Source organism: Mesoplodon bidens (genome assembly GCF_964165515.1).
Source record: "Mesoplodon bidens genome assembly, chromosome: 1".
Classification (NCBI taxonomy): domain Eukaryota; kingdom Metazoa; phylum Chordata; class Mammalia; order Artiodactyla; family Ziphiidae; genus Mesoplodon; species Mesoplodon bidens.
In genome coordinates, this window is record NC_138176.1 from 115110819 (window position 1) to 115138324 (window position 27506).

Here is a 27506-nt window from a genome sequence, read left to right on the forward strand (position 1 = left end):
ATATATGTGCCACATCTTCTTTATCCATTCATCTGTCAACGGACACCTAGGTTGCTTCCATGTCCAGGCTACTGCAAATAGTGCTGCAGTGAACATTGTGGTACATGACTCTTTTTGAATTATGGTTTTCTCAGGGTATATGCCCAGTAGTGGGATTGCTGGGTCGTATGGTAGTACTGTTTTTAGTTTTTTAAGGAACCTCCATAGTGTTCTTCATAGTGGCTGTATCAATTTACATTCCCACCTACAGTGTAAGAAGATTCCCTTTTCTCCACACCCTCTCCAGCATTTATTGTTTCTAGATTTTTTTGATGATTGGCCATTCTGACCGGTAAGTGGTGATACCTCATTGTACTTTTGATTTGCATTTCTCTAATGATTTGTTATGTTCAGCATCCTTTCATGTGTTTTTTGGCAATCTGTATATCTTCTTTGGAGAAATGTCTGTTTAGGTCTTCTGCCCATTTTGGGATTGGGTTGTTTGTCTTTTTGTTATTGAGCTGCATGAGCTGCTTGTAAATTTTGGAGATTAATCCTTTGTCAGTTGCTTCATTTGCAAGTATTTTCTCCCATTCTGAGGGTTGTCTTTTCATCTTGCTTATGGTTTTCTTTGCTCTGCAAAAGCTTTTAAGTTTCATTAGGTCCCATTTATTTATTTTTGTTTTTATTTCCATTTCTCTAGGAGGTGGGTCAAAAAAGATCTTACTGTGATTTATGTCAAAGAGTGTTCTTCCGATGTTTTCCTCTAAGAGTTTTATAGTGTCTGGCCTTACATTTAGGTCTTTAATCCATTTTCAGTTTATTTTTGTGTATGGTGTTAGGAAGTTTCCTAAGTTCATTCTTTTACATGTAGCTGTCCAGTTTTCCCAGCGCCACTTATTGAAGAGGCTGTCTTTTTTCCACTGGATATTCTTGCCCTCTTTATCAAAGATAAGATGACCATATGTGTGTGGGTTTATCTCTGGGCTTTCTGTTCTGTTCCATTCAGCTGTATTTCTGTTTTAATGCCAGTACCATACTGTCTTGATTACTGTAGCTTTGTAATATAATCTGAAATCAGGGAGTCTGAGTCCTCCAGCTCCATTTTTCTTTCTCAAGATTGCTTTGGTTATTTGGGGTCTTTTATGTTTCTATACAAATGTGAAATTTTTTGTTCTAGTTTGCTGAAAACTGCCCTTGGTAGTTTGATAGGGATTGCATTGAATCTGTAGATTGCTTTGGGTAGTATAGTCATTTTCACAATGTTGATTCTTCCAATCCAAGAACATGGTATATCTGTCCATCTATTTGTATCATCTTTAATTTCTTTCATCAGTGTCTTATAGTTTCCTGCATACAGGTCTTTTGTCTCCTTAGGAAGGTTTATTCCTAGGTATTTTATTCTTTTTGTTGCAGTGGTAAATGGGAGTGTTTCCTTAATTTCTCTTTCAGATTTTTCATCATTAGTGTGTAGGAATGCAAGAGATTTCTGTGCATTAATTTTGTATCCTGCTACTCTGCATATTCATTGATTAGCTCTAGTAGTTTTCTGGTAGCATCTTTAGGATTCTCTATGTATAGTATCATGCCTTCTGCAAACAGTGAAAGCTTTACTTCTTCTTTTCCAATTTGTATTCCTTTTATTTCCTTTTCTTCTCTGATTGCTGAGGCTAAAAGTTCCAAAACTAAGTTGAATAATAGTGGTGAGAGTGGGCACCCTTGTCTTGTTCCTGATTTTAGAGGAAATGGTTTCAGTTTTTCACCATTGAGAACGATGTTGGCTGTGGGTTTGTCATATATGGCCTTTATTATGTTGAGGTAAGTTCCTTCTATGCCTCCTTTCCGGAGGGTTTGAATCATAAATGCGGGTTGAATTTTGTCAAAAGCTTTTTTTTTTTTTGTGGTCCGCAGACCTCTCACTGTTGTGGCCTCTCCTGTTGCGGAGCACAGGCTCAGTGGCCATGGCTCATGGGCCCAGCCGCTCCATGGCATGTGGAATCTTCCCGGACCGGGGCACGAACCCATGTCCCCTGCATCAGCAGGCAGACTCTCAACCACTGCACAACCAGGGAAGCCCCGTCAAAAGCTTTTTCTGCATCTATTGAGATGATCATATGGTTTTTTCCCCTTCAGTTTGTTAATGTGGTGTATCACATTGATTTGCGTATATTGAAGAATCCTTGCATTCCTGGAATAAACCCCACTTGATCATGGTGTATGATCCTTTTAATGTGCTGTTGGATTCTGTTTGCTAGTATTTTATTGAGGATTTTTGCGTCTATGTTCATCAGTGATATTGGCCTGTAGTTTTCTTTCTTTGTGACATCCTTGCCTGGTTTTGGTATCAAGGTGATGGTGGCCTCGTAGAATGAGTTTGGGAGTGTTCCTCCCTGTGCTATATTTTGGAAGAGTTTGAGAAGGATAGGTGTTAGTTCTTTTCTAAATGTTTGATAGAATTCTCCTGTGAAGCCATCTGGTTCTGAGCTTGTTTGTTTGTTGGAAGATTTTTAATCACACTTTCAATTTCAGTGCTTGTGATTGGTCTGTTTATATTTTCTGTTTCTTCCTGGTTCACTCTCGGAAGGTTGTGCTTTTCTAAGAATTTGTCCATTTCTTCCAGGTTTTCCATTTTATTGGCATATATTTGCTTGTAGTAATCCCTCATTCTTTGTGACTCTGCAGGTTCAGTTGTTACTTCTCCTTTTTCATTTCTAATTCTGTTTATTAGAGTTGTCTCCCTATTTTTCTTGATGAGGCTGGCTAGTGGTTTATTAATTTTGTTTATCTTCTTAAAGAACCAGCGTTTAGTTTTATTGATCTTTACTATTATTTCCTTAATTTCTTTTTCATTTCTGATCTGATCTTTATGATTTCTTTCCTTCCACTAACTTTGTGATTTTTTTGTTTTTCTTTCTCTGAGCACTTTAGGTGTAAGCTTAGGTTGTTTATTTGAGGTGTTTCTTTTTTTTGAGGTAGGATTGTATTGCTATCAACTTCCCTCTTAGAACTGCTTTTGCTGCATCCCATAGGTTTTGGGTCATTGTGTTTTCATTGTCATTTGTTTCTAGGTATTTTTTGATTTCCTCTTTGAATTCTTCAGTGATCTCTTGGTTATTTACTAGCATATTGTTCGAAAATTTTTTAAGATTTTAAAAATTTACCAAGGCTTGATATGTGACCGAAGATATGGTCTATCCTGGAGAATGTTCCATGAGCACTTGAGAAGAAAGTGTATTCTGTTGTTTTTGGATGGAATATCCTATAAATATCAATTAAGTCCATCTTGTCTAATGTGTCATTTAAAGCTTGTGTTTCCTTATTGATTTTCATTTTGGATGATCTGTCCATTGGTGATAGTGGGGTATTAAAGTTTCCTACTGTTATTGTTTTTCTGTCTATTTCCCCTTTTATGGCTGTTAGCATTTGCCTTATGTATTGAGGTGCTCCTATGTTGGGTGCATAAGTATTTACAATTGTTATATCTTCTTCTTGGATAGATCCCTTGATCATTAGGTAGTGTCCTTCTTTGTGTCTTGTAATAGTCTTTATTTTAAAGTGTATTTTGTCTGATATGAGAATTGCTACTCCAGCTTTCTTTTGGTTTCCATTTGCATGGAATATCTTTTTCCATCCCCTTACTTTCAGTCTGTATGTGTCCCTAGGTCTGAGTGGGTCTCTTGTAGACAGCATATATATGGGTCTTGTTTTTGTATCCATTCAGCCAGTCTGTGTCTTTTGGTTGGAGTGTTTAATCCATTTACATTTAAGGTAATTATGGATATATATGTTCCTATTACCATTTTCTGAATTGTTTTGGGTTTGTTATGTAGGTCTCTTCCTTCTCTTGTGTTTCCTGCCTAGAGAAGTTCCTTTAGCATTTGTTGTAAAGCTGGTTTGATGGAGCTGGATTCTCTTAACTTCTGCTTGTCTCTGAAGGTTTTAATTTCTCCATCAAATCTGAATGAGATCCTTGCTAGGTAGAGTAATCTTGGTGGTGGGTTTTTCCCTTTCATCACTTTAAATATGTCCTGCCACTCCCTTCTGGCTTGCAGAGTTTCTGCTGAAAGATCAGCTGTTAACCTTACGGGGATTCCCTTGTATGTTAATTGTTGCTTTTCCCTTGTTGCTTTTAGTATTTTTTCTTTGTATTTAATTTTTGTAGTTTGATTAATATTTGTCTTGGCATGTTTCTCTTTGGATTTATCCTGTATGGGACTCTCTGTGCTTACTGGACTTAAGATTGAATATTTCCTTTCCCATATTAGGGAAGTTTTCCACTATAATCTTTTCACATATTTTCTCAAACCCTTGTTTTTCCTCTTCCTCTGGGACCCCTATAATTCGAATGTTGGTGTGTTTAATGTACCAGAGGTCTCTGAGACTGTCCTCAATTCTTTTCATTCTTTTTTCTTTATTTTGCTCTGTGGTAATTATTTCCACTATTGTTCTTCCAGGTCACTTATCCGTTCTCCTGCCTCAGTTATTCTGCTATCTATTCCGTCTAGAAAAATTGGGATTTCATTTATTGTGTTGTTCATCATTGTTTGTTTGCTCTTTAGTTCTTCTAGGTCCTTGTTAAATGTTTCTTTATTTTCTCTATTCTATTTCCAAGATTTTGGATCATCTTTAGTGTCATTATTGTGAATTCTTTTTTAGGTAGACTGCCTATTTCCTCTTCATTTGTTAGGTCCGATGGGTTTTTACCTTGCTCCTTCATCTGTTACATATTTCTCTGTCTTCTCATTTTGCTTAACTTACTGTGTTTGGGGTCTCCTTTTCGCAGGCTGCAGGTTCATAGTTACTGTTGTTTTTGGTGTCTGGCCCCAGTGGGTAAGGTTGGTTCCCGTGGGTCATGTAGGCTTCCTGGTGGAGGAGACCGGTGCCTGTGTTCTGGTGGGTGGGGCTGGATCTTGTCTTTCTGGTGGGCAGGGCTGCGTCTGGTGGTGTGTTTTGCAGTGTCTGTGAACTTAGTATGATTTTAGGCAGCCTCTCTGCTAATGGGTCGGGTTGTATTCCTGTCTTGCTAGTTGTTTGGCATGGTGCATCCAGCACTGGAGCTTGCTGGCCGTTGTGTGTAGCTGGGTCTTAACACTGAGATGGAGATCTTTGGGAGAGTTCTCGCTGATTGATATTATGTGGGGCCGGGAGGTCTGTGGTGGTCCAGTGTCCTGAACTTGGCTCTCCCACCTCAGAGGCTCAGGCCTGACACCAGGCTGGAGCACCAAGAGCCTGTCAGCCACATGGTTTAGATTAAAGAGTTTTCAACACAGGTCTTTCCAACTCTAGATCCCAGATCTTGACATCGGTGGAGGTACTGCGTGGTGCATCCTGTGGGTGGTGGCGGGCTGGCAGCCAGGCGCAAGATGAGGAAATTTTGGTTCCATAAGCAGGGCTTCAACCCACTGCGCGAGAAGCTCAAAGAAGAGCTCTACGCCTTCCACCTCTTTTTTTTTTTTTTTTTTTTGCATGTGGATGTCCAGTTGTTCCAGCGTCATTTGGTGAAAAGACTCTCGTTTTTCCATTGAATTACCTTGCAGTGTAGTCAAAGATCAATTGATTTTATTTGTTTCAGTCCATTTCTGTGCTATCTGTTCTTTTCTATTGATATATCTGGCTGTTCTTTCACTAGTACCACACTGTCTTGACTACTGTAGCTTTATAGTAAGTCTTGGCATTGGGTACTGTTGGTCCTCTTACTTTATTCTTCTCCTTCAGTGTTGTGTTGGCTTTTCTGGGTCTTTTACTTCCCATATAAACTTTAGAATTAGTTTTTCAATATCTACAAAATAACTTGCTGGTATTTTGATTGGGATTGCACTGAATTGTTAAAATCATTATATCCCTCATTGCACCCATTACTTTTTTATAGTAAATGGATGTGGAATTTATTTGAGTTTATTATTATATGGAGTTTATTATTATTCATAGTAGATCCATCCAGAGTTTAAGATGTGTGTTTAACTTGGTTTCTTTTCCCCAATGGCTAAGAAAAACTCCCATCATTTTTCATAACAGATGATTTCCTTCCTTATTTATTGTGATGTCTTTTTTGTCATACATTAAGTTTGTACATTCCCAGATGGGTTATTCTAAGCTAAATACTCTGTCTATACACATCTGTCTATTACTGTGCCGAAACAGCACTGATTTAATCACTGTATTTTAGGAATGTTTTAATGTTTAATTGGGCTAGTTCTACCTTATTTCTTCTCTTTTTTCCCTCACCGATTGTTCATACTCTTCTTAAATATTTATTTTCCCTAATGAATTTACTTGTGGTATTTTTTTTTTTTTTTTTTTTTGCGGTATGCGAGCCTCTCACTGTTGTGGTCTCTCCCGTTGCGGAGCACAGGCTCTGGATGCGGAGGCTCAGCGGCCATGGCTCATGGGACCAGCCGCTCCGCGGCATATGGGATCTTCCCGGGCCGGGGCACGAACCCGTGTCCCCTACATTGGCAGGCGGACTCTCAACCACTGCACCACCAGGGGAGCCCTGAATTTACTTGTGGTATTTAATTGAACTTAGTAATTCTGGCAAGAGCCTACATGAAGAGAATACTATATTATTTGGTTAGCACCCATCCACTTGACTTTGTTAGCACTAAACCTTGTGCAAGCCATTTTAATATATTATGTGCTTGAAAATGGAAGTATTGGCAGTTTTGAATGTATGTGTATGTTCCTAAGGATTTGGACAAATTCAGTACTACAGGAGCTTTTCCTATTCTAAAAGAGGAATAATTTAGGAAGCGGTAGATCTTAGTCCTCTGTTACCCAGTTTAAATTTTAAAAGAAAAAATTTAAACTTCCAAGTGAAAATTCTAAATATTTTCCTTAAGTTGAATGCAATAGTGTGGGAGATTGCCAAGTTTACTTTATTGTGTAAATCTGCATCATTGTTTGACATTATATGACAAATTCAAAAAAGTATTCCGTCTGATCAATACAAAAATCAGAATAAAGACAGGAAATTGGGCTAAAGTATAATTCAGTGAATTATTGAACTTACTTGGTGACTTCATTTGCTTAATTAAATTTATGGTGAGTTTTTTTTACCAAACTGATGGCAGAAAGGACTTTGTGGTCTCATGTCGTTTAAGAACAAGATGGCATCAGTGATGAATTCTACCAAGCATTTAAAGGAGAATTAATACCAATTATTCTCAAACTCTTCCAAAAAATAGAAGAAGAGGGACACTCCTATACATATTCACCAAGGCCAGCATTACCCTGAATCCAAAACCAGACAAGAATACCACAAGAAAAGAAAATTATAGGCCAATATCCCTGATGAATATAGATGAGAAAATTCTCAACAAAATACTAGGAAGCTGAATTCAACAATACATTAAAAGGATCAATACTGTGATCAACAGGGATTTATTCCAGGGATGCAAGGATGGTTTATAATCCACAAATCAGTCAATGTGATGCACCCCATTAACAAAACAAAGGGTAAAAATCATGACCATCTCAACAGATGCAGAAAGAGCATTTGACAGAATTCAACATCCATTTACGATTGAAAAACTCTCCACAAAGTGGGTGTAGAGGAAGCATACCTCAACTTAATAAAGGCCATATGTGACAGGCCCACAGCTAACATTATACTCAGCAGTACAAAGCTGAAAGCTTTTCCTCTAAGATCAGGAACAAGACAAGGATGCCCATTCTTTCCACATCTATTTAACATAGTATTGGAAGTCCTAACCAGAGCAATTAGCCAAGAAAAAGCAATAAAAGGTATCAAATTGGAAAGAAAGAAGTAAAACTGTTACTCCTTGCAGGTAATGTGATGTAATGTATAGAAAACCACCCAAAAAACCACCAAAAAACAAAAAACTGTTGGAACTAATAAACGAATTCAGTAACTGTGCAGGATAAGAATATCAATATACAAAAATTTTTTACATTTCTCTATGCTAATAGCAAACTATCAGAAAGAGAAATTAAAGAAACAATGTCATTTACAAGTGCATCAAAAAGAATGAAGTACCAATGAATAAATTTAACCAAGGTGGTGAAAGACCTTTACACTGAGAACTATAAGACGTTGGTGAAAGAAATTGAATGAGACACAAATGAATGGAAAGATATTTTGTGCTCATAAGATAGTAATCAAAACAGTATGGTGTCTGCATAAAAAAGACGTATAGATCAGTGGAACAGAACAGAGAGCCCAGAAATAAACCCATGCATAGATGGTCAATTGATTAATGAAAGAGGTGCCAGCGTATACAATGAGAAAGGACAGTCTCTTCAGAATATGGTGCTGAGGGCTTCCCTGGTGGCACAGTGGTTGGGAGTCCGCCTGCCAGTGCAGGGGACACAGGTTCGTGCCCCGGTCTGGGAAGATCCCACATGCCGTGGAGTGGCTAGGCCCGTGAGCCATGGCTGCTGAGCCTGCGTGTCTGGAGCCTGTGCTCCACAATGGGAGAGGCCACAACAGTGAGAGGCCCGCATACTGCAAAAAAAAAAAAGGAATAAATCTTAACCGTTTTTGACAACATGGATGGACCTTGAAGGGATTATGCTAAGTGAGACAAGTGAAAGACAAATACTATATAATTTCACTTTTATGTGGAATCTGAAAAACAAACAAACAAACTGAACCTATAGTTACAGAGAACAGATTGGTGGTTGCAGAGGCAGGGTGTAGGAGAGGCAAAATGGGTGAAAGTGGTCAAAAGATACAGTCTTCCAGTTATGAAATTAATAAGCCCTGGGGATATAATATACAGCATGATTACTGTAGTTAATAACACTGTATTGTATATTTGAAAGTTGCTAAGATAGTAGATGTTAAAAGTTCTCATCACAAAAAAAATTGAAAGTATGTCTGGTTATAGATGTTAACTTGACTTATTGTAATGATCATTTCACAATATATGGAAATATCAAATCATTCATCTAATATAAAGTTATGTCAATTATATCTCAGTTTTTAAATATTTTAAAAAATTAAGTGCTGACTATTAAAAAAAGAATCATTACCACAAACAAGTACAGGCCCAGATGGCTTCTCTGGTCAATTCCAGCAAACATTTGAGAAAGCAGTAATACCAATCTTAACCTCTTGCAGAATCCTTCTCAACTAATTTTATGATGTCAACATAACCATGGTCCTAAACCATGAGAAAGGCCTTGCCAGAAAATGTTACACACTAATATTCATCAAGGTCATAGATGCAGAAATCCTCTACAAAATACTAGCAAACCAAATTTATGGATATATAAAATCAATAGCATATTATAACTAAGGTGGGATTCAACAGTAGTTAATGTATTCATGAAAGTGATTAATGTCTTTCTCCATATTAAAAGACATAAAGGGAAAGATTACATATTTTAATTGATACTTTTAAAACATTTAAAAAATAAATCTTGTATTGTAAATTTGTAATGTAGGGAACTCTTTAATCTGATAGATGCTATCTGTAAAATGGAAAACCAGTGAAATATTGAATTATTTTAGTGTAATGTTAAATAAAGGGGCGAAGGTGGGCACTATTAGAATTAAAAAGTGAATTTAGTAAAGTTAGAACTCAGTATAAATTGTCAGTTATATTTCTATATATTAGCAAAAAGGAAACATAAAATAAAAATTTCTAACTGAGTGTACTTATATTGGTATAATACAACATCATGTACCTAGGAATAATTCTAATGAAAGATATGTAAACCTTTCCATAGAAAATCGAAAAGCATTTTGAAGGAAATTAAAGGTGACCTAAACAAAAGAGGGAAATACAGTGTTGGAAGCCTGAATATTATAAAGATGGCAGCTCTCTCCAAATTGATCTGTCAATCAATGCAATCGCGATCAAGATCCCAGCGGGTTTTCTTTTTGTGTGCATGAAAATTTATGTCTATTCTGAACATTATAGGAAATAGAGAGGGTCAATATTAACAAATATAATATTGAAGAAAAGAACAAAGTTGGGGCCTTTGGCTACCAAATATCAAAACTTATTTTGATGGAACAGTGGTTAGGATAGTATGGTATTAGCACAGGCGTAGAAAAATAGGCCAAAATAGAAGAGAGTTCATAAATACCTCCACATGTTAGTAACTTGATTTATGATGGAGGTGGCAATGCAGTACAGTGGAGGCAAGAATTATCTTTTTGTAAATGGTGCAGGGTCAACTGAACAGCTGAATGAGGGGGAAAATGAATCTGAATTCCCTCCCTAGCACCATATACCCAGAAAACCAATACCTAACAGATTGAGGTCTCAGGTAAGAGTTAAGATAATAAATTTTCTCAGAAATAATGTAGGAGGATCTTTTCAAGACAAAAAGCACCAGCAATGAAGGAAAAGATGGAGAAATTGTACCAAAACTAAGAATGTCTGTCATCAGAGTTACCATTAGGAGATGGAAAAGACAGGACACAGACTGGGAGAGAATACTTGAAAAATATAAACAATTCTGGGAAATCAGTATGAACAAAAATAGACAACCTAATAGAAAAAATGGGTAAAAGACTTGAACAAATACTTCTTAACAGCAGATATATTCGAAATATCCAAAGCATACGGAAAAATGCTTCATTACAGTAGGCTTCAGAGAAATGCAGATGAAAACTGTGATGAGGTATTACTACATACCCACCAGAAGATCTAAAATTTAAAAGACTAGAAGTATTGTCAAGATGTGAAGCAAGTGAAACTCATACACTCCTGATGAGAGTTAAATGTATACCACTGCTTTAGAAATCTCTTTGGCAGTATCTGCTATAGCTAAATATTTATAAATCCATGACCAAGAAATTCCACTCCTGGTATATACCTAATAGATATATATTCCTGTATGCACCAAAAGATATGTACAAGAATATTCACTGTAGAATTACTTGTAATAGCCCTAAGCAGGAAACAACCCAAATGTTCAACTGTTGAATGGATAAATAAATTGTGACATATTCATACCATGGAATATGATAAGCAGGGAAAATGAATTAATTACTACTACATGCGACAGTGTGATGAATCTTACAAACCTAATGTCAGCTAAAGGAGGTAGATAAAAAGAGAACATAGTCTATATTTCCAAATTAGAAAAGTAATTAATGGTGATAGAATAATAGTTAACTATGGAGAGAGCATGAAGGCAGCTTCTAGGTTGTAGGTTGTATCCTATTCTTAGTTTTGGGTGATGATTACATGGGTTTGTTTATTTGCTAGTACAATTTTGTGAAGCTATATACTCATGATTTATATATTTTTCTGAATTTGTATTTACTAAAAATGTGGGCCCTCCAAATCATAGTTTTACTTTTAGAAAATTGAAACGACTTCATTATATTTTGAATCCTGGAACACAGTGTGCAAATTTTTCAAGTTTTCCCCCCAATCTTAATAATAAACAACCTGTGTGGTGGAGAATTACTTATAGGGTAGAGTAGATTTTGTTTTTCACTTTTCTCTAATTTATTATTTTAAAAACCTTAGCAGGGTAATGGATTGTAGGTATGTATTAAATATTTCAATTACTTTTCTTATGTTATGCTTTGATATTAAAAACTTTATATTTATGTCGGATATTTTATTGTTGTGTCGTAATTATCTAGAAATTTATCTATGTGAAAAACCGGACATGCTATTTGAAAAACAAACTAAATAACATGTTCAATATCATAAGAATCTCTAGGTTCATTTTACATTCTCTTATCTTGATGTTAACACATTGTATTAGGTGGCACTTACCATAAGAAATAGGCTGGTGAATAATTCCAAATTAAATAGAGACTAAAAATCTGAAACAAAAGAGAAAAAAGATGATGTATCTTGTTTTTGACATACATAGTAGAGCTTAGGAGAGTGGGAATTTGAAGTTAAAGACCCAATTTCAAGATCAAGCTCCACCCTTTTTTTCCAGTAACTTTGTTGCTGTTGTTGAGGAAAGTGTGTAACACATTTATATGTCATTTTTTCCTCATGTATAAAATACAGTCAGTAAGATTACATGTAAAGTGTTCCGCTCAAAGCCTGGCACATAGTAACTTCTTACTATATGACCTATAGATTTAATAACATTCTTTACGTTAAACAGTAAAATAAGCAACTTGGAAGAAGCAGCTAAACTCATTTTTATAGGTATGGAATAGTTCATGTTTTGTGCCCTAATTTATAACTTCTATATTAATTAAATATATTTAAAATTATTAAAATATACTAATTAAATGTACATATTAAAATATGCATACAAAAATGGAGATGTCATGTGAATGTTCCACCTTTCATATGATATAATTTATAATTAATTACTTTTGTATTATGTTCTTAACTTCTGTCCTCTCTGCTTAGTCAAGTTGCTATTTAAATGACTTTTATTTTCCTTAATGGAAATTGTGTTTTTATTTGAAAATAAGTTTGCTCATTTGTTGGTCTTAAAATAGTTAATGCAGTTTCCTACAGATGGTAAAATATTTATTTTCTCTAAGTTAATGGAATCAGTATGTTTTTTAAAAATCCCACATATTTGGATAAAAAATTATTGGAATAAGTACTCATTTGTCTTATATGCTTTATGGATTTGGTAACTGTTTAAACTATAAAATTGGTCAAGTTCATTGTGAGCTTTATATTTCCCTTCCTTGATTAGCTTCATATAAATCATTCTCTTCTGCACTGTTTGTAGGCATTTAATTAAATAATTCTTGTTAACATTCATAAGAGATGTGTCATGAAATTACTCTGCATCGCTTCTGCATAATTACAACTTGATTGTACTTTATCAGTCTTTTAACTCTGTGGACCATTTGTCTTGTCTTCTGTGTTTAGCTGAAAATTCACCCCCAGCACATGCTGTTGCTAAGCCTTTCTTTGGGTATTTGGATACTGAGTCTGTTATATTATTGCTAATTCCTGCTGCTTAAAAAAGTTTCACTTTTGTAATATAGATTATTAAAGAGCTTCTGTTACTAATACTAGGAACTGTGACTCTTGATTAAAATTTCTCTTTCTTCTAGGAAAATCCCACAGCACTTTATCTTTGCACTGATGCAGGTGTGTGTGTGTGTGTATGTGTGTGTGGGGGGGTATGTTTAACATTTTGATGTGAAAGTGATGATGGGATAATAGAATGTCTTTGTTAATCATTGAAAAAGCATGGCATATCCTGGCTTCCTGATAAACATGAAAGCGAAATCATTTCACATTTCCTTAAGTTATTTTTCATGGAAGAGAATAAATATAAGAATTTGTCCTTTTAAAGGTAGAAAAGTGAATGATAATTATATCATACTGGACATGACTAAATTGTTTCCCTGTGCCCCAGGATCTAAAGAAATAGATTCATCACTTTAATAGGTTCATGCTTAAAATGAGGACTTGAGCTTTGGGTAACAGCTAAATATCTTGAAAACTTACAGTGAAAACCAGGGCTTTCCATTCATTAAAGTATTCTTTCTTAAATAACAATGTGTTTGTAAATTCAGAGGTTGGGGGTAGGCTTAGAAGAGATTTTTCTGAAGACTAAATAAATTATTGATGAAGCCAAAATGCTCTGTTGTAAGTAATCTGTTGAATCTGTTGAATCTCACTGGGCCTTCAAAACATCCCACGTGTGTATTTAGGTTGATATTTTTATATCACTTTATAGCATTTAAAAAGTAATCACAATGTATATGCATCTTATGCACATTTCCTTCTTGAAGCTTGTTAATAAGGAGTGGAGATTCTTAGTTATGGCGAAGTAGCATGAGCTTTGGACCTGATTAATGAATTTTCTAAAGAAAAAAAAAATTGCAAGTAAATGTAAATGCATGAAGAGTCTGAAGCAAACCTCATGTTTCACTGATCCCCAATCATATGTGCTGAAGAAGGGAGGTTGGTTATGGAAACTTACCTTTGAGAGAGAGTATATCCCTCAGTATTGAGATTTTTAAATTCTGATTGATTTGCTAGGAATCTTAGGGCCTTGTAGAGGCAGTCGTTGACATATGGCTTTTTATTCTGTTTTACACTTTGGATATAATTATATTCACTTAATTTTTAAAGAGTCATATAATGGTTATGAGACTAACATGCATTCATTAATAAATACATTTTAAACAATACTTGGATTCTGATGCAGTTTCAGAATTATTTGACAAAGCATGCCTTTTGTTATACTGTGAACATTTATATAATGCTAGAAAGATTGGGCTAAGAGAAATTTTACTTCTATTTCATCAGAGATTTATAGTTAGATGCTGTATTTCTAAACTGATCTTTTTCGTTAAATACATTTTTTTAGTTAGAGGAGAATAGTGGTTCCTAAATCAAAGGCCTGTAGGTTTGAGAATTAGGTAAATGTTCACATTTGCTTTTGAATATATTAGATTATTGTTATTTCATGTACCTGGTACATATTCAGCCTAATGCCTTTTGAAGTTCTGATTAGTAAATTAATTGAAAACGTTTGTTTGTTTGAGGAGATTAAATGTTATTAATTAAAAGTTTGGATACTGTTTCGTATCCTTCAGAATTGGAAGTAGGTTTTGGTGCAGGGACCACATTTCACTTTATTTAAATGACAGTAATTAAAACCTTGCTAGCTACTTATTTGTTTGCCTGTTACTATTTTGGCTTTTTCTTTCCACAGAAAGTTGATGTGAAAAAATGGGTATGTGTTTCCACGTATTTACAAAGAGATCGTGATATAAATGGGTGCATGTTTGCTGTTGCCTCTAATCTTTTTGTTTTGCTTCCTAGTGTGGCTGGTACTATGAGTATTCAAAATAACTGCTCTGTTGTAATCAACACATATTTTACCAGTCTCCAGTTAGAACCTTTATAAGTTTCTAGTTTTCTTCTTCTGAAATGGAATCTATTAAAATATTCTCTATCCCTGGAACATTATAGTCTCTATGTAATCAGCTTTATCGTTATGATAGGCTTCTGGTCAACGAGAAGGCTTTTATTATTAATATTGTGTATCTTTTACCGAAAAATCTTGACTGTTTAATCTTAGAATCCTACTGCTTAGCTCTCATATTTTTCCATGTGCTATAGGAAAAGGCTTTATACATATTCATACAATCTTAAAAAGTGGAGGTGAATGAGAAAATATCACAAAGAAAGTTAACAGTTGTAGGATTCTGGAGGCTAATTTGGAGACCAACAGTGTGACAAAGTGTGAAGTGGCCAAATTATGTTACTATTCTTTTTTTTTTTTTTTTTCTGCGTTACGCGGGCCTCTCACTGTTGTGGCCTCTCCCATTGCAGAGCACAGGCTCCGGACGCACAGGCTCAGCAGCCATGGCTCACAGGCCCAGCTGCTCGCGGCATGTGGGATCCTCCCGGACCGGGCCACGAACCCGTGTCCCCTGCATCGGCAGGCGGACTCTCAACCACTGCACCACCAGGGAAGCCCAATGTTACTATTATTGGTCTCAGTTTCTTCAACTATTGAGAGGGAGGGAGGGAGGGAGGGGGACAGAGGGAAAGGGAAAGATCCTTCCAATTCTGAACTCCTTGTAATTCTGAGTGGAAATGAGAGTTTCACCAACATTGATGTTCCTGATTCACTTTGTGTGCAAAACAGTGAAGCCCTTCACTGTTGTGTTGTTTTGTTCTTATTTGCCCTGTGACTTAGTATGATGAATCAGCTAATACTGGCTTACTTGATGGCTTCATTTTACTTTCATTATTTTCCCTGATTCTGGGATGCAGTTCCGCTGAGGCAACATCTTGAGACTTTTGCTGTCTTTTCAGTAGCCTTTCACTTGTGTTTCCCAAACAATTGCCCTGTTTTCTAAACTTCTTTCAGCCCTTTATACTTAAAGAAAGTTTTGTTTATTAAGCTTACCATTTCCATGATGATGACACCCATGTATGGATTTTTGAGAACTACTACTTCTATGTTATAACTCTGGAAATAATTTTAATTCATCATCTGTTTCTTCATAACTAAGCTATTATTAATTTTGTTCAACTCTTTCTTTTTGAAATTTCCTCTCTTCTCTGCCTCTAGTTAAAATTCTGATCCGAATTCTTGTCTTGGGAATGGAAACCTGTTTCTAAGAACATGTGTTTCACCTTTTTGTGCTCCTTCCCCAAGATGAGCCATCCTCAAAGAAGTCCCTGTCTCATCTTTTTATCCCTTCACTTCCGTTCCAGTATTCCTGTGCTGTATCCAAATCAGTAGTTCTTGAGCCAGCCACTCAAGCCACTTTAGTTCCTTTGGAAATAGAATATTTAAATGAATAAACCCCCTTTCTACCACTGTCCAGAAGCATCCCCATTGTTTCCTCTGCATTTGGTTGCTTTTTTGAAGTGCCTTGCTATGTGGATTTTCTCCCTCTCATTTTCATAGGGATTTCTCATCTCAGAATTTATTCTTAGTAGGTTTATTTGCATACCTTTACCTTAGAGAATGCTTTCTAGTTCTGAGAAAGTATTGGAGGTAACATTGAGCTGACAGTCATGCAGTTTAGCTCTGTGACTCACTTCATAACCTATGTCAGCTATCTGTGGGCATTCGTCTCGTCTCCTTGTTTATAGGATTAGAATCTGGGCTAGCCCCTTCTGGTTCTAAAATATTACTGTTATGTTAATGATAAGACATATCAATGCTGAAATGTACCTTCATTGAGATATCATATAATGAAAATATCCAGCTGGATTTGCTCTAGGTAACTGATAATCACTATATGTATAGGTCTCAGTAAATTTTAGATTTGAGCTGTTTCTTTCTTTGAAGACCCGTATAGGTCAAATCTTATGCACTTGCCATAGGGAGCTTGAAAGTCTACTGTCACAGGTAGAATTTGTTACCTTTTTCTGTTACTTGCAGGGTAACAGAAAACAGTTTAATCCCCTGCCTACCTACCTGCTCTGGGGGCTCATTCTCCTGTGTGCCCTGGGTTAAATTAGGACGGGTTCTATGTTTTCTCATAGACAATGAAACACCCCCCCAGCCATTTCAAGTCACACAAGTCTCATTTCAGTAATTAAAATGCCCAGTCCTGCGTAGTGGAGCACTATTGATGTTAATTCTAGTTAAGGGTCTGGGACAGCTCAGGCCTCTCCCGGCAGGAGCCCGGAGGGGGTGGGGGGTAGGGAGGAATCTGCATCTCACTTCCCTCTGCCAGTTTCCACACACGCCTGGGCATTGCTTGCGGCTTCTGACCCTCTTAGGGTGTCCTGGCAAGGAGAAGAGGAAAGTTGGCAGGCAGGTCTTCTTTGATGAGCCTGTCATCCATCGGGCTGGTCAGGTGTTTTCAGCTGACTTTCTCTCTGGGTAGTTGGGAGGTGACCAGTGGAGATTCTGTCATGGGAAGCCTCTGAGCTGGGGTTCTCTTGCTGCATCCACATGCCCCATCCTCTAGCTGATCAGTGGTGATTACTTCCTCATCCCTGGTCTCTTGGTGGCATTGAAGGCAGTCCCAGGCTGGCTCCATCTAGTGTGGCCCCCATTTGCACTTGGCAGTGTGGTCACTTCCCAGTTGTAACGTTACTCTGCTGGGACACAGGTATCCCTGAAGCCACCCTTTCTAGGCTTGAGCTGAGGGCAAGCTCTGGGGAAACAGGACTCCAAGCCAACCAACACCTCTCTCTAAGAAACCATGTCTTTGCTCTCCAACCTCTCCTGATAGACTGGAGCTGGGGGCCAGCTTAGGGCAGTACTTGGATTTTCAGCCACCTGCTTTGGTGTCCCTGTTTGGGTGGTATCACAGTGTGATTTGGAATATGAGAGTATTTGCCACTACTTTGTTCTGAAACAGGTGTCCTATTTTAACACCCCGTTATATTTGCTTGTCTACAGAACACAGGTGACAACCCCAGATTGAGACTTTTAGAAGCCTTATAAAACTTAAATATATTGAAAATTAGATTTGCTTCTTTATAAATTTTCTCATAGCATCATTCTGGAAACTTCATCACATGTCAGTCAATCTCTCCCTCTCCCCCCCCGCCTCCCTTCCACCCTCTAGCTGTTTTCCAGTGCCTCTTTGAGCACCTTTGGGCATCTGTGTTTAATCAAGCGCTCATTGAGTAATCAAATGCTGCTCTTCATACTTCAAGAGCGAATAACATTTGTGAGTTCTGGATTAAAACGTGATGAATTGTTATTTCCATCTACTCCACCCTCAGCCCTCTAGCCCCCTAACCTCTAGCATTGGTTTCTAACATGGAGGCCTGGGATTGCAGTCATGGATGGAGCTGGGGACAATAAAGGGCTGGAAAACATTGTCATATTGATGTATGTGAAGCATTGTCTGTAGACCAAATTATGTCTCATACATATTAAAAAATAGGTTGATGCTGTTGGAATTATTAAAATACAAAATCCTTTCAAATGTTTCTGAGAGTAGTTTTAATAATGCATTTTTTTGTGCAGCTACTATGATGTGAGGGTCTATGAAGTGCTCTCATGTTATCAAGATTCAATCATGTTTGAAATGGTTTTGAAAAAAATATACAGAATCTTCTATATCCTGATAAAGACAATTTTTTCTAGGTAGGTGGTGCTCTGAGTATAGGGCAGGCTTTATAGGTCCTCAGGTCGTTATGATCCACATACTCTCTGTAGAGATCAATTTGTTGGTTTTTGATTGAGAGAAAGGTGGGAAAGGAAGAAAGCCCTCAATAGCTTTTCTACTTCATGTTTTAGGCATTCATGCAGCTCAGTGATTTATAAATGTGTCACAGAGATAAAAGATGAGGATTTATAGTAGCTTATCAGAATTGTTTATTTTCCTTTACTCTTCTAAAGAAGAACTGGATAATTATATATACATATATATGTCAGACCCTTACACATGAGAGAAAAGACAGTCCATTTAGACACTATCTGTAAAGAGTTGATAGGTTGAAAAAGACAACAGTTACTCCCAATCTGCCCCCAAATTATACTGAGTTCTTATAAAAAAAAATACCAGCATACACATATCACTAGCTGCCAGTGATGGTCATTAATATGAGTAATGCAAGAGCATTGCCACAGGCTATATCATTATATGTATAATTGCTTTTTCATGGGCTAAAAGTGGAACCCTCTTTTAGATGCTTTCTGGGCCCACCATCAACATGGCTGTCAATCAGTTCAGTCTTGAGTATTTTCAGTGGGGAAGTCTTAGAAAGTTAAGCATTTACATAGGATATCTTCATCAAAAGAGAAATTGTTGAGGTTTTTCACAAAGATATACCCACATATGCTATTAGATAGTATATATTGATATATGTTTGGAACTTGGAATTGTTAATCTTAAATTTATTTTGCCCTCCAAAATTCTGGGGGAGCATGGTTAATTTTTAAAAAGCCACCAACAGGGCTTCCCTGGTGGCGCAGTGGTTGAGAGTCCGCCTGCCGATGCAGGGGACACGGGCTCGTGCCCCGGTCCGGGAGGATCCCACAGGCCGCGGAGCGGCTGGGCCCGTGAGCCATGGCCGCTGAGCCTGCACGTCCGGAGCCTGTGCTCTGCAACGGGAGAGGCCACAACAGTGAGAGGCCCATGTACCGCAAGAAAAAAAAAAAAGCCACCAACAAACCCAAGTCTTTAGTGGTGAAATATTTTTTCCTTTTCTCAACATAATGAAATTTACCACATGTATCCTCACTCACAAAGGAGAGAAGACCAGCTGGAGGATTATGGAGAATCCTAGCATCTTGATACAAGGAGAAAAAAGATGACCACAGAGGCTTAAGTCTGATGGATATTTGGTGTGCAGGGTAGGACATTTCACTGCCTCAGTGGAAACTTCATGTTAGGACTCCAGAGGCAAAATTTTGCCCTAGTCTCTCAGATTGTTCTATTTGATAATTCTTTTTTAGTAGCCCCAAAATGTTTATTTTGTTGCTTTGTTACTATTTCCTTATCTGTATAATTTTTAAGAAGACATTTCAGCAAAGCTTCTTTTAAAACTTCTAAGAAAGGCCCATTTATAGAGGAATTAATTTTTGTAATCAGTTTTCATTTCACAAACCTGAAATAGCAGTGAAAAAAAATCCAGGTTTGAACTGAAAGGCAAAATTATGGTAGAGGAAGTTTGTACATCACCTCAATTTCTGTTTCTTTCTTTGTACCAGTAACAGATGGAATATAATTATGCAGTCTCTTGATGTCTGATGTTTGATTACAATTTTCAGACTAAAGTATTGCTATTTGATGTGTTTTTCTACTCGTAATTACTTGCATATGCTAAGAAAATCCCTTAGGGCTTTCAGATCTACTAGATCAAGTGACATATGCTTATAGACCAAAGACTTCTGCTTCTTTTTATCGTCCATTAGACTCCCAGGGCCATCTTTGAGTTAGAACATAAGGATTGCTGTTTCTCTTCCTGGTTTTCATGTTAGTCTAGCATAATGGCGGGGGTGCTTATGTCCCCAACTCTTGCTCACATTTGAAGCTTCATCTGAGTTGTCCATTCTGAAGTAATTAAACTAAACCTGGGACAATGAATTACTGCCACTCTTAGTTTTGCCCTAAAGAACTAAAATTTCCCACTTTGTGTTTCTGTGTCAGTTGATTATCATCCCCAAATTTCTTCTAAGACAGAAAGTACCATGCCTGGACTCTGTCTTTATAATTATCCATCTCTGTATCTTGTCTAATGAAATTTTAGCTCTTAAATAATTGATTTCCGGGCTTCCCTGGTGGCGCAGTGGTTGAGAGTCCGCCTGCCGATTCAGGGGACGTGGGTTCGTGCCCTGGTCCAGGAGGATTCCACATGCCGCAGAGCGGCTGGGCCCATGAGCCATGGCCGCTGAGCCTGTGCATCCGGAGCCTGTGCTCTGCAACTGGAGAGGCCGCAACAGTGAGAGGCCTGCGTACCGCAAAAATAAATAAGTAAATAAGTAAATAAGTAAATAGTTGATTTCCTTATTAAACTTATTGTAAGCATAAAAATGATACTGCTTTACACCTAAATTGAGGCTGTTTCAATATTTATCTTCATGCATGAGTTTCTTTGCTCTTTCTATCACATCATCAACTTGTAAAGGATTTTAATTTTCATTCTTTTTCTGTTGCTCTTTATCATACGTAAGCAGTGTTTACATTGAGATTAAAATAATATATTTTTCCTTTATATATTAATATATTTTGACTTCTTCTTTGCCCTTGAATGATCCCTTTTGAATATCTTCTAATGTAATAAGCCAGATAGATGGACCAATAGATGATTTGTACAAAAAGTTGATCTCAATAATGCCACAGATAATCTTTCATGTTCCTGATTGTCTTGAAAATAATGCGTGTCTGTTACATCTGCTCTTCTTTCTCATTCTATGGATGGCCATCTTAATTTTTGCTAATTTACAGTGTTCATTTTATTTTATCCTGTATACAGATTACTCTTCTCTGTGACTTGTTCATCCTGTATTCACACACAACTAAAAATTATGAAAAGCAGACCTCAGTAACTAGAGGACTTTTTTTTTCTATTTTCTACAATTCTAAAGTAGTTCAACCTAGGTAACTGACAAAATCAGGCTGAAGACATTTCTGAAAGAAAAATCTCTAAAACCTAAATCAGTTAAAAACCCCAAAATCTCATGAAGAAAGTATCTATTATAAACCATTTTCTGTAGCAAAATTTTGGATTTTTGTTTTTCTTTGAATTAAGGCTTAAATGATTTTCCCAAATTCCTCAGTGATATCTGCATCACTAGTGGTCACAGGTAGGCATGTGATTAGTCAGTATCAACATGGAGTAAAGTTCCTTGATATCATTTAAAATCTTGATATCATATTAGCTACAAAAATGTACACAGCCTATATTTTCTAAGCTGAGAATGAAACAGTTCTTTACAATTTTTCCTTAACATTATAATATTGAAAATTTTAAAAATCAGTCATAATAGAATTGCCATTTAGTAATATACATATATTACTATGTATGTATGTTTCAGGGAAACAAGTGTGGTATTTAACATCTATGTTAGAAAGCTTTCCCTTGCTGTTTTCTTTAAGACTAATGTGGATGTGTGTATTTTTTCCTCTGTAGGCCGTACATGCACCTGACAGCTAAATTTAGCCTTAAGTTTGGAAGCATACTATCATTTTTCCTTCTTTGCTCTTTTTCATCTGTTTACCTCTCCCAGGAGTAAGAAGTCAAAGAAACTTTATGGGTCTAAAGAAAAAGGAAGGAATATATCGATATGTACATATTACGTTTTGTAGAAGAAAAAAAGAGCTGTTACAATGTAAATCATGAGAAGTGGCTGAGTCAAGACAAAAAGAGAAAAGTTTTGTAGTTTTTCTTTGAAATTCACATATCACAATATGTAGTATCTAAAGAATTGCTTTTTGTCATTTTTGCATGAAATATGGGCAGCTCATCACAGCATATTAATTGATGGTCTACTGTACCTGTTTCTAATCCACTATTTTTACTTAAGTTAGTTGGGTTGCTGTTTATATTATGCATTTTTATGCAACAGATGAGATGAAAAATTTTTTAAAGCATTGTCAGAGTATAATTTTAAGATTATACCTTTTTTTTGGGTCCTTAAATATGCTGTAAATTGAATCACGCATTAAAGTTAAGTAGCATGTTTTCACAGAAAAGAAAGAACTAATGTAAAAGCATTCTAAAAAAGAGTTTTGCTTGCTACACCTTTTCTCTAGCATGTAGTTGATATTAAGTTTTGTTGTGACAACACAGTGAATGTTTTTTTGTTTATTGTTCATGTAACTCCATTTAGAACAGTGGAGTCTAAAAATAAGATATTTTAAAATGTCTTTGAAATAATGTATATTTAATATTTTCTCTCTTTTCCTTATGCCCCTACAGAAATTCATGATGAAGGTGAGGCATTGGATCATCTGCTGTATATGTAATACTTTGTATGTTTTGTGTTTGGTTACTCATTTAATTTTTGAATTTGAATTTTGAATGGCACTTTTCTTCACATTTTAAAGTTTTCAAAAATTAAATCAAAACTTTTAAACTTTTAAATTTCAGTAAATACATCCCATGTTTACATTTATTGACATTTGGCATCTTTGGGTCATATTGTGACATACTAAGTCTTACTTAGCCAGCGTTAGGAATTTCTCCCATTGAAACAGATTTTTTTTCTGTCGTTCTCCATCTAGAATTTTCACTGTGGGAATTATATTGGCTGTTTTGTGTTTATGCACTGTTGCATGAATACAATAGGAAATTCATACACTGGAAAATTAGAAGAGGCACCAAGAAGCTCCTAGTGAACTACTTACTCCAGGAGATGTGAAAATAATTCGACTTCTTTTTATTCCTCAACCAAATTAGAAAAACAAAAAGGTTTTAAGAGAGACAAACTAAAAGAGAAGAGCAAAATCCATGGTCATGTCATTGAAGGACACATGTAGGGAAAGGAGAGGAAAAGCAGAATGTCATTATTTGAGACAAAAAGTAGAAATGTTTTGTTTCATTTTAATATACCTGCTAGATTTCTCATGTAACATTCATGAAATTTAATTTTTATCCTAAAAGCTGAGGAAAATTGTGTAGAGAAGTTGATTGTGTTCAGGTAATGAAGGCTTAATATATTTAAACATTTCAAAAGATATAAACTCTGAAAAGTGTGAAATCAAAATTCTGGATGTAGATTTAAAAGGTTGCTTAGAAGAAAAGGAAGCAAAGGATTCATTTTCTGTGGAGTTACATTCATATTTGACAGAACTCTGAACCAGGAGTGTTGTACTGACACATGGACCTATTCGTTAACATGAAGAATTTGACAGTTTGGATAGGGTGACAGAGCAGAACACTTACTTGAAGTCCCTATCAACAAGGACCCAAAACATTTTCCAAAATTTCAAATAATTCCAGCCATTATTTTTCCGTGGAAACTATTGTTATTACCTTGGGAAGCGAGGACATGAACTGCTCAATGAGGCAGATCACGAAACAAGGGATTTGGTTGGGAAAATGTTATCAACCGCTGAAAACACGAATATGTTCTCTCTTTGCAAATATTAATAAATAATGAAGCGGACTTCCCTGGCGGTCCAGCGGTTAAGACTCTGCAGGGGGCACAGGGGGCACAGGTTTGATCCCTGGTAGGGGAACTAAGATACTGCATGCCGCGCGGCGAGGCTAAATAAATAAATAATGAAATTGGGTTTGATTTTTTAAAAATTAGCAGTTTTGCTTGTTAAATCTGCATTTACTGTACTCATTTTTATCATCTCACTCCTATTCAAATCCTTTGTCTATGCCATTTCTATGGTTCCTTGGAGAACAGTAAATGGCTTAGTTCCTGAAGCATGTACCTCAAGCTCTTTCATGAGAGCAGATTCATATAAAAATCAGTGCAAATAGAAAAATGATGTCCATTTGGTTTAAACCAGGTGGTGTACCTGAAGTAATTTAATTAAGCTCCAACTTCTTTTAACCGCAAGGCCAGAAACCCAATGACTTATTTTCATACCTGCATTGGATCATCTGGAAAGGTTAGAATTTGACTAAGCGAGGGCCTATGCATTAAACTATAGTAATTTAAACCAATTACAAGGAAAAGGATGCTAAATTTTATGCAGCTTTTTCACTTTTCAGTCGTGACTTGCTTTGGTTTTCAGACCTGGACACACATCGTTAGAACCTCCTAGAACCAGCCAGATGCTTCCTTGTCGCAGGTGCTCATTTCTGCTGGTGGCACTGAGCAGTGATCAGTTAGTCCTGTCCTAGGCCTGGTCTGTTCCCTCTGGAGACCTTTGGTTAAGACACCCTCCCTCATAAGTTAGCCGTCTAATGCCAAGTGGCTGTCTCGACAGTGGCCAGCTGGTTTGTCAAACATATTTATTTTGCACTGAAGCCAGATTTCTCATTAATTATTATAATCATCCTTTGAACCTGTTATATGATTCACTACTGAAGATGGCAGGGCTGTTTGCATGGCTCCTGCTGCCGGGGACCCCAGGTGGACCAGATGCCAGGCCCAGCAATTCTGTGCTCCTCCTCTGTCTAGTGCTGTTCACATTTGCGTTGGAAAGTCATGTTCAGATGATGTGAAGGCTTACGCACAGAGATATTTTTTTTGTTTTTCTCCCTGAAACAACTCATTACCCAAGTATCACTCTTTGTATTTGAAGGTAAATTTAAAAGCTTCCCTGCTTAAATATCTGAGCACTATGAAAGAAGTTCTCTAAGGCAAATTCCTTTTTGTTGTTGTCTATCGTTTTAAATGTTGGTTGTGTAGCTTAGTATTACCTAAGCAGTAAACTCTTTTTAAGATTTCATTGTTTTTCTTCTGAAATGGTGTGTTATGATGATCAAGGGATATAGAAAAGTTCTGCTGTAGAGTCGGTTTATATTTTATTTTATTTATTTTATTTTATTTATTTTATTTTATTTTGTTTTGCGGTACGTGGGCCTCTCACTGTTGTGGCCTCTCCCGTTGTGGAGAGCAGGCTCGGTGGCCATGGCTCACGGGCCCAGCTGCTCCACAGCATGTGGGATCCTCCTGGACTGGGGCATGAACCCGCGTCCCCTGCAACTGCAGGCAGACTCTCAACCACTACGCCACCAGGGAAGCCCTGATTTATTTTTTTTTAAAAAAAAAACCTCTCGAATAATAAGGGCCTGGAATTATGAGAAATGTCCTACATTGATTAGCATAGCATTTTTGTACAGAAAAAATGATTAGTAAAACAGAAAACCTTATAATATTTAGATGTTATACAGTTAATAAATTAAATGGTTTTAAATAGCAATGACACTGAAGACGCATTAAGCAAATATGTGGTACAAACATATTTTATTAAACACAGAGGAGGAAAAAAAACCCAAACAGCAGAAACACATAGCCAGTAATGTTTATGCTTGTTTAAACCTCTTGAGTTGATCTTAGTCATTACTATTCTGGTTTTATGTACTATGCTTTTCTGCTGTTGTATTTTAAGCTTGTAACAGTGGTACCTCAAAGGTAGCTACAATGATCCAATTTTCCACTCCCCACAGAGGAGGATAACAGATTAATAAATGATACCTTATGACTGCATATTATTTTAAATAAATATAAATGTAGAATTATTTCCATCAGAGCTTCTGCTTACGATATGGGTACGCTGATTGCACATTTTGGGCCAAGGTCCTGGAAAGCTCAAGGCATAGGAATACCTAATAATACCAAATTGGTATTAAAATAATCTGTGGAAAAATTGAAGTGTGGTTTGTTTAGAATACGTACAGCTTTGTTGCTTAGCTTTTGTTTGAACGTACTCTGAACTTTTTTTATCCACTTACAGTTCACCAGTTCACCTTTTTTACACTATCGTTTAATATTAGCCCTGTCAGTCATCTCAGGGGTCCTGGGATCAAACCTACACACAGAACTGAAAAAACTTTTTTAACTGATATTTTCAGAAAGTCCAATTTTACCCTTTATTAAATGATTCTTGGCTCTCTGACACCAGAAATATTTAGAGGGAGGAGTTTGGAAATGGTAGTTGTTACTTTGGGTTGGTGGTGTTTTTCCCTGAAAGAACAACAGCCCCTTAGCATAAACCCCCTTCGCCTATGGGAGACTACAGTAGTCTAGCAGAAGCCAACTTCAGGATCTGCAGAGGGGCCATAGGGGGCTGTTCACAGCTCACCAACCATACCATAGGCCCAGCCAATCACAGGGGAGAGCTGGGGTGTGAGGGACAGACCGTTGCATTTTCAGAAACAGGTAGGGCCCAAGTCACACTTGGAAATGTATGTCAAGGACATGTAAATTCCAGGTAATACTTTTACTAAAAAGACCTGATAATCTGACATGTAGTTGGAGGTGGTAAGAAATGCAGAGAGAATTAGTTCTTAAACTTCTGTTTTCTTTGCTGTTAGTGTGCAAGTCTTTGGAAGGGAAACACATGGGATTCAGTTTATAATTGTTGAATGAATGAATAATTAGAGAAAACTCTCATTTTGAAGGCAGAGGAAAACAAGCTGTGAGCTTATTATGCATCATACCCTTGACATCAGATAGTTTACCTCTCAGATATAGTATTTGAAGATACCCGATAAATATCTTTTGAATGAATAGAAAAAAGTATTTCTTTTGCATAATGTTTACTGGAGAATCAGTAGGACTAAAGTATAGGTGACATGAATGTGAACACAAGGTTTGTTACAGAAAATTTAACTTTCTACTTTTTCTCTTAACTGGTGCAATGGAAAGCACCACTTACTTTGCCTGTGTTTTAGAGTCCAAGGAACAATGAACATGTTAACTTCAGAAAACACCAAGGTATTTTTCCAAAGTGCGATTTTGAGGGGTGGGCTAGCCTTGAGCTTGTTGGTCCATTAGCTTGATTGGTTCTATCTAGTTGGTCCTGGCTGGATTTCCAAAGGTTATGATGGTTATAGCACTGTGAGCTTGTAAGGTTCTGGTTTGGGTGGCTGGAGGAGAAATGGACCCCTTGTTCCAGAGTACTGAATTACTACTGCTTGTGATGTTATTACCCAGCAGTGATGAACTTTTTCTCATTGAAATTGCCCTGGGGGATGACCCAGTCCACCTTAAGGCAGCGTGCTGTAGAGTCTTGAAGGAATAACCCTGGAGGTGGCTAAGCCAGTGTAACCGGTACTTTAACAGGTGTAACCATCCTCTTAAAATACCAG

At 36.8% G+C, this 27506-nt stretch overlaps 1 protein-coding gene across 2 annotated transcripts in view; it reads left to right on the forward strand.

Annotated features, from left to right (window-relative positions):
• The window catches only part of RYR2 (ryanodine receptor 2), a 725859-nt gene that overhangs the window by 269513 nt on the left and 428840 nt on the right, over nt 1-27506 (forward strand). For both annotated transcript variants that reach the window (XM_081249359.1, XM_081249358.1), the window contains exons 4-5: nt 14569-14589; nt 22710-22724. In XM_081249359.1, the coding sequence (XP_081105485.1) occupies nt 14569-14589; nt 22710-22724 (36 nt within the window). The remainder of the gene's footprint in view (nt 1-14568; nt 14590-22709; nt 22725-27506) is intronic.